The sequence below is a fragment of the Theropithecus gelada genome, chromosome 11 (genome assembly GCF_003255815.1).
Source record: "Theropithecus gelada isolate Dixy chromosome 11, Tgel_1.0, whole genome shotgun sequence".
Taxonomy (NCBI): Eukaryota; Metazoa; Chordata; class Mammalia; order Primates; family Cercopithecidae; genus Theropithecus; species Theropithecus gelada.
The window spans coordinates 123,478,163-123,491,697 of record NC_037679.1 but is presented as its reverse complement, the minus strand read 5'-3'; the positions used below and the strand labels follow the sequence as shown (position 1 = coordinate 123,491,697).

At 37.5% G+C, this 13,535-nt stretch overlaps 1 protein-coding gene across 1 annotated transcript in view; it reads left to right on the top strand.

Moving 5' to 3' along the window:
* Positions 1-13,535, top strand: part of OVCH1 (ovochymase 1) — a 93,747-nt gene that overhangs the window by 31,091 nt on the left and 49,121 nt on the right. The window contains exons 17-21 of the mRNA XM_025403129.1: positions 1,462-1,534; positions 1,979-2,174; positions 4,675-4,829; positions 11,251-11,407; positions 11,719-11,811. Coding sequence (XP_025258914.1) covers positions 1,462-1,534; positions 1,979-2,174; positions 4,675-4,829; positions 11,251-11,407; positions 11,719-11,811 — 674 coding nt within the window. The remainder of the gene's footprint in view (positions 1-1,461; positions 1,535-1,978; positions 2,175-4,674; positions 4,830-11,250; positions 11,408-11,718; positions 11,812-13,535) is intronic.

The window sequence follows — 13,535 nt, the reverse complement described above, 5'->3', positions numbered from 1 at the left end:
ACACTCTATTCTATATAAAGATATGGAGTAGATTTAAGAAGTTTCTTCACTACTAAGTACTTATTTAGAGGGTGACTTTGAAAAAGTTTAATCCTTTCATTAGCATGCATGGCAGATAATAAGAATGATAATGGCTACCATTATGGAGTCATTACCATCTACCAGGTACTTGCCAAGTACTTCACTTGAGTTAGCTCCCTTAATAAAGGCATATTGAAACACATGAGCAAGTCAAACCCATTATGCAAGGAATTGAAATGAGCATGGTTATGACTGGGGAGAAGATGCCTACATGCATTAAGAATCTCTACCTTTGAATAAGGTATATTGAAAATAATTTCAGTAACTTTACTTTTCCTGAAGAAACAGTGTTTAAAAAAAAATGGAAGAATTAGTCTCCAAGTAGAAGTGACAGTATATTGGTTCCAGTAGAGGGACTCTTTCCTCAGACACTTTTTAAGCTGGAGATTTTGATATGGTAAGTTAATGGATATTGATTCAAACTTCTTAACATCATTTTGAGGTATATCAGAAGTATGCAGAAATTTTCACACAATGAACACCCATGTAACCGACATGCAGATCGAGAAACAAAATACTACATTAACTAGTACCCAGCAGTCGCACTTGTGCCTCTGCCAGTCATCATTCCCCTAAAAGTAATCAGCATTCTGATTTCTAACACAATAGTTGAATTTTGCCAATTTTCAAACTGATAAATTCCTTTGAACTTTAGTTTCATAACTCTGATTTAACAAAAGGTGGAAATCTGAGATATGATCCAGTGAGATCATAATTTGGCAATATTGAACAGTAAAATATAGACCAAAAGCTACCTTGTCACAGGTGTAATTTTTTAAACATATTCTTAACATCACTGTGAAATAAAGCTTTAATTATTTTCATTTTTCCTCCTCAACCTAAAAAATTGGTAATATTTGGCAAGGTTTCCAATGACACCTTATGGTCAAAAGAAAGGGGCAGGATACATGATCAAGAGCTCTTCTTCACATGGATCAGAAGGCACGATATGGCTTCCCCGGGAGGGAGATCGCAGAGGCAATCAGACAGGGGACTGTTGCCTCGCTGAACTGAGCAGTGCATGTTATAGTAGGGCCAGATGATGGCAGGGCGGTTTCCCTCATGCTGTTCTCCTGATGGTGAGTTCTCACAAGATCTGATGGTTTAAAAGTGTGTGGCTTCCTTTGCTCTCTCTCTCCTGCTTTGCCGTGATAAGATGAGCTTGCCTCCCCTTTGCCTTCTGCCATGATTGTTAAGTTTCCTGAGGCCTCCCCAGCCATGCAGAACTGTAAGTCAATTAAACCTCTTTTCTTCATAAACCTCTTTTCTTCAGAAAGTCTTCAAAAGACTATAGTCTCAGGTAGTCTTTTATAGCAGTGTGAGAACGAACTGTTACAAACTTGTTTTCATGTCAAACTTTCACTGTTCTTCTGTCTCCAGGAAGAATAATCCACTCTCCTGGACCATTATTGCTGGGGACCATGACAGAAACCTGAAGGAATCAACAGAGCAGGTGAAAAAATGTTTTTACAGGTCATTCTGCCTGTACTGTAAATGTTGTCACATGTCAAGGAATACCTTTAGCTAAAATATGTAATTGGTTATTAATCTCCTAGGGCCCTTTTACACTTATCATTTATACCCACATTTAAAAATGTAATTTGAAATTACATTTTCACTTGAGAATTACACAAAGTAGGTCGGAATTGCAAATTTAGGCCCAAGGACACAGGTTTTCAAAGCTTTGTTTCTCCAGCACCACCTTTATCCAGAAGGTGGTTCACAGCCTCCTGCAAATTATAAACCAAGATTGCTCTTTTATATTTAACACAAAGTCTTCTTCATTGCTTAGGTATGTAAGTGCAGAGATTTAAGATTATTTTGGACCTTCAACAAGGAAGTAGCTGGATTCTTTGAGTTTCTTACCTTGTAATTTGCTTACTTGCCACTGATACAGGTGAGAAGGGCCAAACACATAATGGCGCATGAAGACTTTAACACACTTAGTTATGACTCTGACATTGCCCTAATACAACTAAGCTCTCCTCTGGAGTACAGCTCGGCAGTGAGGCCGGTATGTCTCCCACACAGCACAGAGCCTCCGTTTTCCTCAGAGATCTGTGCTGTGACCGGATGGGGAAGCATCAGTGGAGGTAAGCATTTTTTGTTTCTTAAACATTAATGCCAGTTGTTATTTTTGAAAATAGGTCGTGTAAATGATATCAAGCAGCATCCGCTTCAGCCCCTCTTCTTTCTAAAAGATAGACACCATGTTTTATTTAGCTGTAATAGATCAGCAAGTAAATAGAGAATTAGCTATTTAAAACTTTTCCTTCAGGGTAACTTAGATTATAAATAGGCTAGATTAGCAGTCAACAAATCTTTACTGTAATGGGCCAGATAATAATCCTTTCAGGCTTTGCAGGTCATCTGGTCTCTATCACAACTATTCAAGTCTACCGTTATAGCATAAAGCAGCCATTGGCAGTATGTAACAGAATGGGTTCCAACAGAACTTAATTTATAAAATTTATATTTCATTTAATGTATATGTGTCATGAAATACTGTTCTTTGGATTTTTTTTAACCACCTAAAAATGTACAAACCATTCTTATCTCATGGATTGTGCCCATGTTTGGGGGTGGCACAGAATTCATCCACTGGCTGTCATGTGCTCACCCCTGGCTACGGTATAGAACTCTTAAAGGCTTAGTAACACAGTGAAAGATTGGAATGGGTTGATATTTGTTTTGTGCTTCTTATACCATAAGATCATTTTCTTTGTATATTTCCTTTCTGTATGTCGTTTATTTGGAATCTGTGAGCTTGAAGGAGAAGGGAATTTATATTTGACTGCTTACAGTGTGGATATTCACTGCTTACTGTGCTACCTGAAGCCAAATTGCACTTTCATAAAAACCTTCACACCCAACACGTGAGGAGCTTTTACCATCCCCGTTTTACAAATAAGGAGGTTGCAACCTGAAGATTTAAGTAACTTGCTAAGATCCCATAACTAATAAATATCAAAGTGAGGATTTAAGATCAGTGTGGCTCAGCTTATAATCATTCCTTAATGGCTTCTCATTACACATACAATCAAATCTGAACTCCTTAGCCTAGCTTGGAAAGCTCTGTGTGATTGGGCCTCTCCACTTATCTCTTCCACATAATTTCCCTCTTTTTTTCTTGTGGTTAACCTTCAGATACCGTGGCCTTTCTCCTTTCGCTTAAACACCAAGCTTGCTCTGCTTTCTGAAGTTCCTCATTTTGTGTCCTTCTACTTGGAGCACTCTTATTACAATCTTGTCACATCTGCCTGCTCATTATTGCATTTTCAAACAAAATATCACTTCTTTTCTTGGCCCACATTGCTGCCACAGGACAGGCTTCTGGTCACATTCCGCACTACCTGGTTTTATCCTCTCACTGCACGTTAATGTATTTGGCATGATTTCATGCAGTCATCTTCTACATCTCACCCACTAGACTGAGAACCTCTTGGAGGCAGATCTGTGATTGAGCACTCTCTCCCCAAGGCTAGAAGCCTACATGGCATTCAGTAAATATTTCTTGGCTTACCAGTTTCAAAGCCCTTGAATAAATGTGCCTGCTCTCTAATACCTTTGGCCTTTGCCAATTCCATGACTACCAGGCAACTGAGAGGTAGTTAGTTTTATAAAAGGTGAATTCATTCTTTCCAACTAGGAGAGGAAATGAATCTTGATTCCTGGGATATGGTCTGTAACACTAAGGGAGATGGTCCCCGAGAAGAGGAGTTTTAGTATATTAAGAAGAATGCAAGATTCAGAGTTGAACTTAGGCTTGATTCTAGTTCTGTCCCGTAAGAGCTGTGAGATCAAATTTTCAGAGGTCTGGCTTTTTCATATGTGAGATCAGTGTGATTAACCTGATCTCACATATGAAAAATGTTGTTGTATTAAGTTGGAATAAAACTCTTTATAAATATTAAGATACTATATAAATGTAATGTATATGCTATTAATATTGCCCCAAAAGGTATAGGGCTATAAAATATTAAACTTAAAAAAATTGGTCATAAATCTAAAATGATAGAATGAGTCATGCAAAATACATGTTAACATAGGCCTGCCTAAGGATCAAATATGAAAATAAATTATTTGTGTTTTCGTTAATTGGAGGTGTGATTAGGCTTCAATGACAGTAGATGAAAAACAGGATTATGATTTTTGTTTATATTTGGAAATCATATAAGCATATTATTTGTAAGCAATTATATATTTATATATATAAATATATAACCATATATATTTGTAATTGTATAAGTCATATATGACACCAATTCATATCATGCTGAATTTTTCTTCCTGAATTCTTATGCAGAAATATTTGATACACTAATGTTTAAATTGAAAATAAGCTAGGAAAAAAGTATTTCTGGTTTTATTCTCCTGCCAGTGGCCTGTCTTTACAAAAATGCCAAATTGGGACATGAAGACATGTCACATGAAACACTTGTATTTTTTAACTTCAGTATTCTACATCAGCTCAGGCCAAACTGAATGACTTCAGCTATGTTGGTACAGAGCTAAGTCGGAACTTAAATACATTTCTAATATCACTTGCTGCTTACTTCATCATCGAGCTCTCTCTGAATGTTTCTTCAATAGATGGTGGCTTAGCAAGTCGCCTACAGCAGATTCAAGTGCATGTGTTAGAAAGAGAGGTCTGTGAACACACTTACTATTCGGCCCATCCAGGAGGGATCACAGAGAAGATGATCTGTGCTGGCTTTGCAGCATCTGGAGAGAAAGATTTCTGTCAGGTGAGAGGATTCTGGTTTTATACAGAGGTGGAAAATTGCCATCTGCTGGAGAGTTTCTATAGACAGGAGAAACCACAGCTGAAGCCACCAACTTGTCATGTGCTTCAATATCACATCCCTGCATGAAGACCAGTGGGGCCACAGAAGTAATAAGTTAATTAATCTGAATTTGCTGAGATATCAGAGAGTGACTGGAAGCAGCTGTACAGCGAGAAAGGCCGGTGGGTTCATAGAAGAGCTGGTGAGAAGGTAGGAAATAGCAGAGCCTCTCAGCAGGCCTGAGCAAGGGAAGATGTATTCAGGTATACTTAAAGCTTTCAGAAAAGGAAAAACAAAGGTTCTAAACTTATGTGTCCTATATATGACTTAAAAGTTTTATTGGTTTATATTATCATTAATCTCTGTACTCTCACTTAATTTTTCCACCACAAATTAAAACAATCACAAAGATGTCTACTGTACAAGCTTGATATTGGCAAGTTCATAATTAACTAAGAAAAAGACAGAATGTGAATGAATAGATTGTAGAATGCCAGCTTTAACATTCACAAAGTCAATGGAAGAATGTGACTTTAGATATACATACAACCGAAGAGTTTCTAACACTCCATGTGCCCACCTCCAATCCCTGGTTTGGATTTGAAGCTACCCACGTAACGGAAAGTTTGGGTCCATAGGGCAGCCCAAATTCTCCAGACTTATCACTCCTACTGGTCTGGCGTAGAGAGGAAAAAAAGAATGAATCTTGTTTCTGCAGCTCTTTGATAGTTTTCCCCAGCACTCAGTGAAGAAACATGCAGCAATAGATTTCACCTCCATGAGGGAGAAACAACTGGGCATTAATCTAGGTGGACGTCCTTCCGTGTAAAAATGTGAGAGAGGGAATGAAGTCCCCTTTAACACTGAATATAAATTTATTGTCATTAACCCCTTCCTTTTATAGCATCAAGCACTGCTTAAATTCTGTTTTAATTTTGCATATATTTATTTGCATTTCCCAGAAGCAGACCCTAAGATAAGGATTCAGGTGCAACGGTCTGTTTTAGGAATCATAGATATCACTGGTAGGAAAGGGAGGTGATGGTACAGGGAAGGGAAGGCAGCCAATCTAGGATGCATTATTAAGCCACCTGCCATAGTGAGGGCCTAAAGCTTAATCCTGCAGGAAACTCAGGGCAGTGATGCTAAATACACGTGATGGATTTATCCATCTGAGGGGCGAGGGAGCTGGGATATTTGTGTACTACCTTCCCTGGAGCCACAGTTTGAGTGCTGCTGTGGGAAAGGGCTGTTAATCCCTCAGCACTTCCCATACTTTAGGGTTGCCTCCTGGGTGGAGTGGAGAGTGGGAAAGACCCCAGACACAGATCCAGGACATGAGCTGGAAGATGTGAGGAAGACGGAAAGTGCACTCCTGCTGTCTGCTAGACTACATAAATGTTATCTGATAAAAATCACAAAAGTACTCTGAATTAATGTGTTCATTCTTCCCCTCAGTCTATTGCAGGATTTCAGGGATGGCTTTTCTTTCTTCAACAAGAAGATCACAAGTAATTTTGTTGTCTTTTACATATTTGACAGCATCTAGCATTACAGGGTGAGCTCATTTTGTGTGGAAAGAAAAGAACTAGAGAGGGTCTTAGAAAGGTCCATGTCACAGGTGACCTAAGTATCATGATCTCAGTTGGCACTTATGTTTTCAGTTATATACAACTGTCACTTTGGTGGCTGCAGCATGACCAAATGTACTGCCCATATATGGGAGGAACACTAGAAGTTGAGGTTCTGATAAATATGGCTAGCTTTCTATTACAAAGAACACTGAGTTACTAAAAGGGTGACTTTAGAAACTTGCTTTGACAAAATAGTCTCTAATACTTCTATCAGGTAATTGATTTTTATTCTCCTGTGTATACTTAGAGGTAATAGACCTGCTAATGTGCTTTCTCATCCAGGAAGGTAGGAATAACAATATTGGAATGCAGAGACATGGGGTTTTCAGGTATGCAATGTAGTATCCTGTTGTTCTTTGCTAACTGGATTTCAGATTCTTTTATTCTAAGTTCTTTTTCAATTTTTAATTTTGTGGTTATATAGTAGGTGTATGTATTTATGGGAGACATGAGATTTTGATACAGGCATACAAGGAATAATCACATCAGGGTAAATGGGGTATCCATCACTTCAAGCATTTATAATTTGTGTTACAAACAATCCAATCACATTGTTTTAGTGATTTTTAAATGCACAATTAAATTATTATTGACTGTAGTTACCCTGTTGTGCTATCAAATACTATTTTTTTCATTCTATTTTTTGTACCCATTAATTATTCCCACTTCCCCTAGACTCAGTCACTACACTTCCCAGCCTCTGGTAACCATCCTTCTATACTCTATCCCCATGAGTTACATTGTTTTGATTTTTAGCTCCTACAAATAAATGAGAACAGGCAAAGTTTGTCTTTCTGTGCCTGGCTTATTTAACTTCACATAATGACCTCCAGCTCCATTCACGTTGTTGCAAATGGTAGGATCTCATTCTTTTGTATGGCTGAGTCGTACTCCATTGTGAACATGCACCACATTTTCTTTATCCATTCATCTGTTGATGGACACTTAGGCTGCTTCCAAATCTTGGCCATTGTGAATAGTGTTGCAGTAGACATGGGAGTGCAGACAACTTTTCAATATCTTGATTTCCTTTCTTTTGGGTATATAACTGGGAGTGGGATTGCTAGATCAATAGTATTTCTATTATTTTTTGAGGAATGTCTATACTATTCTGTATAGTGGTTGTACTAGTTGATGTTCTCATCAATAATGTACATGGGTTCCCTTTTTCTCCACATCCCTGTAAGCATTTGTTATTGCCTGTCTTTTGGATAAAAGCCACTTTAACTAGGGTGAGATGATATCTCATTGTAGTTTTGATTTGCATTTCTCTGATCAGTGATGTTGAGCACCTTTTCATATACCTGTTTGCCATTTGTATGTCTTCTTTTGAGAAATGTCTATTCAGATCTTTTGTCCATTTTTAAAATCAGATTATTAGATTTTTTCTATAGAGTTATTTGAGCTCCTTAAATATTCTGGTTGTTAATCTCTCGTCAGATGGGTACTTTGCAGAAATTTTCTCCCATTCTGTGAGTTGTGTCTTGGCTTTGTTTTCTTTGCAGTGCAGAAGATTTTTAACATGATGTGATCTTATTTGTCCATTTTTGCTTTGGTTACCTGTGCTTGTGGGGTATTACTAAAGAAATCTTTGTTCAGTCCAGTGTCCTGGAAAGTTTCCTCAGTGTTTTTTAAATTAATTTCATAGTTTTAGGTCTTAGATTTGAGTCTTTAATCCATTTTGATTTGACTTTTGCAAATGGTGAGAAATAAGGATCTACTTTCATTCTTCTGTATAAGGACATCCAATTTTCCCAGCACAATTTATCAAAGCGACTGTCCTTTCCCCAATGTATTTTTTTTTTTTTTTGCACCTTTGTCAAAAATGACTTCAATGTAGATGTATGGATTTTTTCTAGGTTTTCTATTCTGTTCCATTGTTCTATGAGTCTGTTTTTATGACAGTACTGTGCTGTTTTAGTTACTATAGCTTTGTAGTATAATTTGAAGTCAGGTAATGTGATCCTTCCAATTCTGTTCTTTTTGCTCAGGATGGCTTGGCTGTTCTGAGTCTTTTGTGGTTCCACATACATTTTATGATTATTTTTTCTATTTCTGTGAAGAATGTCATTGGTACTTTTTCTAACTTATTTTCCTCTACAAAGTACAGATCTGTCTTCACAGAATAATGTATGTCCTCAGCCACATTGATTGCCTTCTAACCTTCCAACTGGCCATGTCTTGCCTTAAAGCCTTAGCCCAGATGTGTCTTTTGCATAAAATGTTGTTCCTCCAGGTTTTTGGAAAGCTGGCTCCTTCTCATCCTTTATGTATCAGCTCAAATGTTATTGAAACTGCATACACATACAAGTACATGTAAGCACACATATACCTACCTTTATTCTCTACCATTCACTCTGAGTATTTCTTTTGTAGCTACTGTTAGCATCTTATTTGTTTATACTCTGTTTTACTCAGTATGTCTGACTCACAGTAGGCACTGAATAATTTTTTAATAAAAAAAATTCATTTGTGGCTAGGCACGGTGGTTCACGCCTGTAACCTCAGCACTCTGGGAGGCCGAGGCAGGTGGATCACGAGGTCAGGAGATCGAGACCATCCTGGCCAACATGGTGAAACCCTGTCTCTACTAAAAATACAAAAAATTAGCCGGGCTTGAGGGCGCGTGCCTGTAGTCCCAGCTATTTGGGAGGTTGAGTCAGGAAAATCACTTGAACCCAGGAGGCGGAGCTTGCAGTGAGCCGAGACTGCACTACTGCACTCCAGTCTGGGCAACAGAGCAAAACTCTGTCTCACCAAAAAAAAAAAAAAAAAAAAAAAATTCACTTGTTTGCTGAATATTTACTATGGACTAGACCATATGATAGGCACTGGCAAAAATAGATAAATTGGACAGGTTCCCTGTATCGTGGAATGTTTGTGATTGCCTGAAAAATTATGTATTGGCTATGCGTTGGTACTGAAAAAAAATCAATGATTTAAAATAAAACGCTTGACTGGATACATCAGACCATTGTCCAACTGGAAAAGGGTCTTAAGTATAATTGTTACGTGAAAAAATTAGGCCCAGAGGAAAGGTTAATTGTTCTACATTACAGATGAGTGACTGTATCTCTTTTTTCCCAAGTTAAGGTTTCTTCTGTTAAATTCTTTATGTAAAATAGATATTTCAAATATGTACCATCAATTTATGTACCATCAAATATGTGCACAATTTATCTAACAAGAAGACAAATAAATGATTTGGTCCTAAATACATTTGTGTCCATCCACTTCCTGCAAAAGACTTGATTAAAAATTGGAAAGCCTACCCTAAAAAGATGAAAATCCTATGTATTAAGGCTTGCTTTGATACAACTAGTTTATAAAATTTCACTGTAAATTAATCAAATGTTTGTTTAGCGTGTATTATGTGCTGAGTATTGTGGTAGGTTTCCTAGGATACAAAGTTGAATCAGAGGCAGTGCTTACCCTCAAATGGGGCACATGTTGTAAATAGAAAGAGACATAAACCAGGGCATATATTGGGCACTGCCATTGATTTTCACATTGCACCTCAAGAGACATGTAGAAGAAGTTAGTGCTAATTAATAGATAAATGTGTGTGATGTACATATTTTGGTTCCCTTAATAACAATACCACTGTTGATTTTCTTCAAAATCTCTTTCTGCTTATAATTTATCAATTTAAACAATGCAAATATTGGGAGGAATGTTAAAGAGAGACGCTTCCATCTACGTGAGCTTCTTAGTGCTTGTGGGTAGTATTTTTGCCTTTTGAAATGTGTTTAATCATGACCTAAGTAGCCTTATCTAATAGAGTGAACAAAATTAACTATAAGTTAAATTTCCATGTGTCTTTCCTTGAATTCAGTAATTCTGTAAGCCCGATTACTAGAGCAGTTTAAGGTAGTTCCATTAATGAATATTTATCAATTTGGTGGAAGGGAAAGAGCACGGAACTTTGGCAGGTGACATGGGCTCAGATTTTACTGCTGCTACTACCTATATGTGTGAAATGGGACAGGTCACTTATTTCTCTAATTGTAACTTTTCACATGTAATATCTAAGTAAGTTAAATTAGTTTGACCCTTTAAATCTTTGAAATTGTGTAATTTTGGTACCTGCAGATAAGCCAAAATAAAATTGGAATACTAGAATTAGAATGAATACATTTTAATAGATTTAAGTCAGACTTTCACTTTTCTTCACCTCACCACCAACACCGTAGTTTCTCTGTGTATGTCGTAACTCTACTCTTTGATCTGAATAGATTGTGTCAAGAGTGACCAGTGATAGGGAAAACGCTACATGTAGAGGTAACCACCCAATGACCCTAACCCAATTTCCTTTTTTTTAAAAAAAGAAGAAAACAAAACAGGCAGCGCATTTCTTATGATGGATCCATTTGAGCCACAGTACAGTTTTCTAATGAAATTTTTATTTTTAAAAGATGCTTGAAATCTTAAATATTACAGTTTTACTAATTGATATCATTTAAAGACTATGTCCCTCCAGTGGAGCTGGGAAGACTTAGTAATTGTTTTCTGATTGTGTGAACGAAGATTTCTCTTCACCCTGGAATCAAATTACCATCTGATTGTTCATAAATTTTGTTTCCTTTTGCAAAACAGTGAATATATAGTATGTAAAAATGGACATTGACAAAGAACAAATCTTATTAAACACATTACAAATACATTATTGGCCATTCTTGTTCTAAAAATTGAAAGCAGGAGCTTCGGATTAAAGCAGTTTTCTAGAACATGTTTTCTTGGTGTTTCAGGGAGACTCTGGTGGGCCACTAGTATGTAGACATGAAAATGGTCCCTTTGTCCTCTATGGCATTGTCAGCTGGGGAGCTGGCTGTGTCCAGCCATGGAAGCCGGGTATATTTGCCAGAGTGATGGTCTTCTTGGACTGGATCCAATCAAAAATCAATGGTAAATTGTTTTCAGATGTTATTGAAACAATACCTCTTTCTTTAGAGTGGGTTTGGGAACAGTGAGTGTAGTATAAATTAGCGTGAAAGAGAAAACCATAGAGTAGAATTTCATTTAGTTACTAAACACACTAAAGCGCAAGATTCTGCAAAATAAGTTCTCCCATGTGTAGAGTTAGAGTAAAACTGACTTTTTCTGAGGCTGCTTTAATCCTGGATTTGTTTCTTTTTTGATAGTGGCTGCTTTGGTGCCGACTATATTTTGTCCTCAGGCTTTCATCTTTATTTTTAACATGTTCTCCCCAAATACAGGTCCTGCTTCACTTCAGACAAATAATACATGCAAAACCTTAAAACAACAATTGCTACCACCCACACCTTCACCAGGCAGTGCATCTTGGACAGGTAATAAATGTTCACATTGTCCCATTGCATTGTCTGTCTAGCTTTGCTAAATTTTCTGTGGAACACTGTGACCTCTGTGTTTTCCTTCTGGTTGGTAGCTTTAGCTGAAAGTGGGGAGAGTTGTTATTATGATTGCTGGAGATCATTTCTACCCCAAAGCTAGACCTGTTGCAGATTTTTTTAAAAAAAAAATTTTGTGGTTGTGAACAAGTGCTTGAATATTGGAGAATTACATAGAATTATTTTAAGCTCTGAATCTGAACAAAAGTCCTTCTATATGCAAGTATCTTGCTAGGTAAAGACTCTGGGTATGAGATGACCAAGACCAGCATCAGCATTAGTATTTCTCTTCATTCTTCCACAGCTGTCACTGTCTGTTTGATAAAATAGGATTTTGATTTTTAGTCAAAACTAACAGCAACTGGAGGATTCGAAATCTCAAATAGATTTGTAGGAAGATAGAAGTTCTATTTTCTTATCACTCTTGGTTTCCAAGTGGTAGTCTTTCTTTTGTTGCCCACATCTTCCCCTTCCCCAATACATTCAACCCCGGTAAACAACTAGGAAGAGTTCAAAGAAAATGTAAGATCTAGAAGGTAGAACTGCAAGAGTGAAGACTTTGAGTAGAAGAAAGAGGATGAGATCTAGTGACCAAAAGGAGGGAATGGTCTTAGATAGGAGCAAAATACACATCATCTATAGTTAATGGATGGAAGGCAGGATCTTGAGGCATCAGTGCAGGTATGAGGTGTATGGGTATAGATGGAGATAGAAGCTTGCGGTATTTCTCTTCCGATTGCTTCTTTTTCTCAGCAGGCGAACAAAAAGAAGGGGTTGTTCAAGAAAGTTTGATATTTTAAGAGAAAAAAGGATGAAATATCTCTCTAGAAAATAGCATAGTGAATAGAAAGACATAGTAGGACTGCTGGATAGCATAAAGCCCCCCTGAGATGAGCGATCATAATTTGAGAGAGCAAAATGCCCCCATTTAGCTTAGTTGTATGTTTTCCTCTGGATACACTGAGGTAGATGCAGAGTAGGTAGAGTATAGATTTAATCAAAGTAGAGTGTTCCCAAGTATGTGAAGGGTGTAAAGGAATTCAGAGTGTATGTGAATAAGTGGTTAAAATGATGGATCATTGGAATTTAGGATGGGTAAGGAGTGAAATACGGATGAGAGATTTGTTTGGGACAAAAATAAGGTGGTAGGACACGTAAATTATGAGTCCCAAAAGGTGGAAGGAGTATTAAGGGAGACTGAAAAGATGGAAGGTCATGGTTGGAGAAAATGGTTCCTGAAACTGAGATTACAGAAGGCTTGGAGTTACTGCTATTGATCAAGTGTCTAGGGGCTGACCATAAGGATAAGTGGCTGAGGTCAGGTGGAAGACAAGATCATTGCAGGAAAGTTGAGGAGCTGGGAAACTTCAGTGCTGGAATCATCATGTATATAGTGATTGAAATCAGAACTATGACAGGAAAAGTGTTGGAGAAAATGACTGCTAAAATCTTCCAGGAATGAGGAGTGGACCCAGGACCATTTGTCTGGCAACATGAGTCAAAGAGTCAAAGCTGGGAATTTTAACCTACAGTTAGGTTAAAAGTAAATCTGGACTTGGGATTGAGACAGAGAGCAGACTTGGGTCCAAGATCCTATAAACTATTGATTTCAATGGACTGAGTTGAATGAGTTCAGTGAGTGCCTAAATAGGTTAATCCATGTA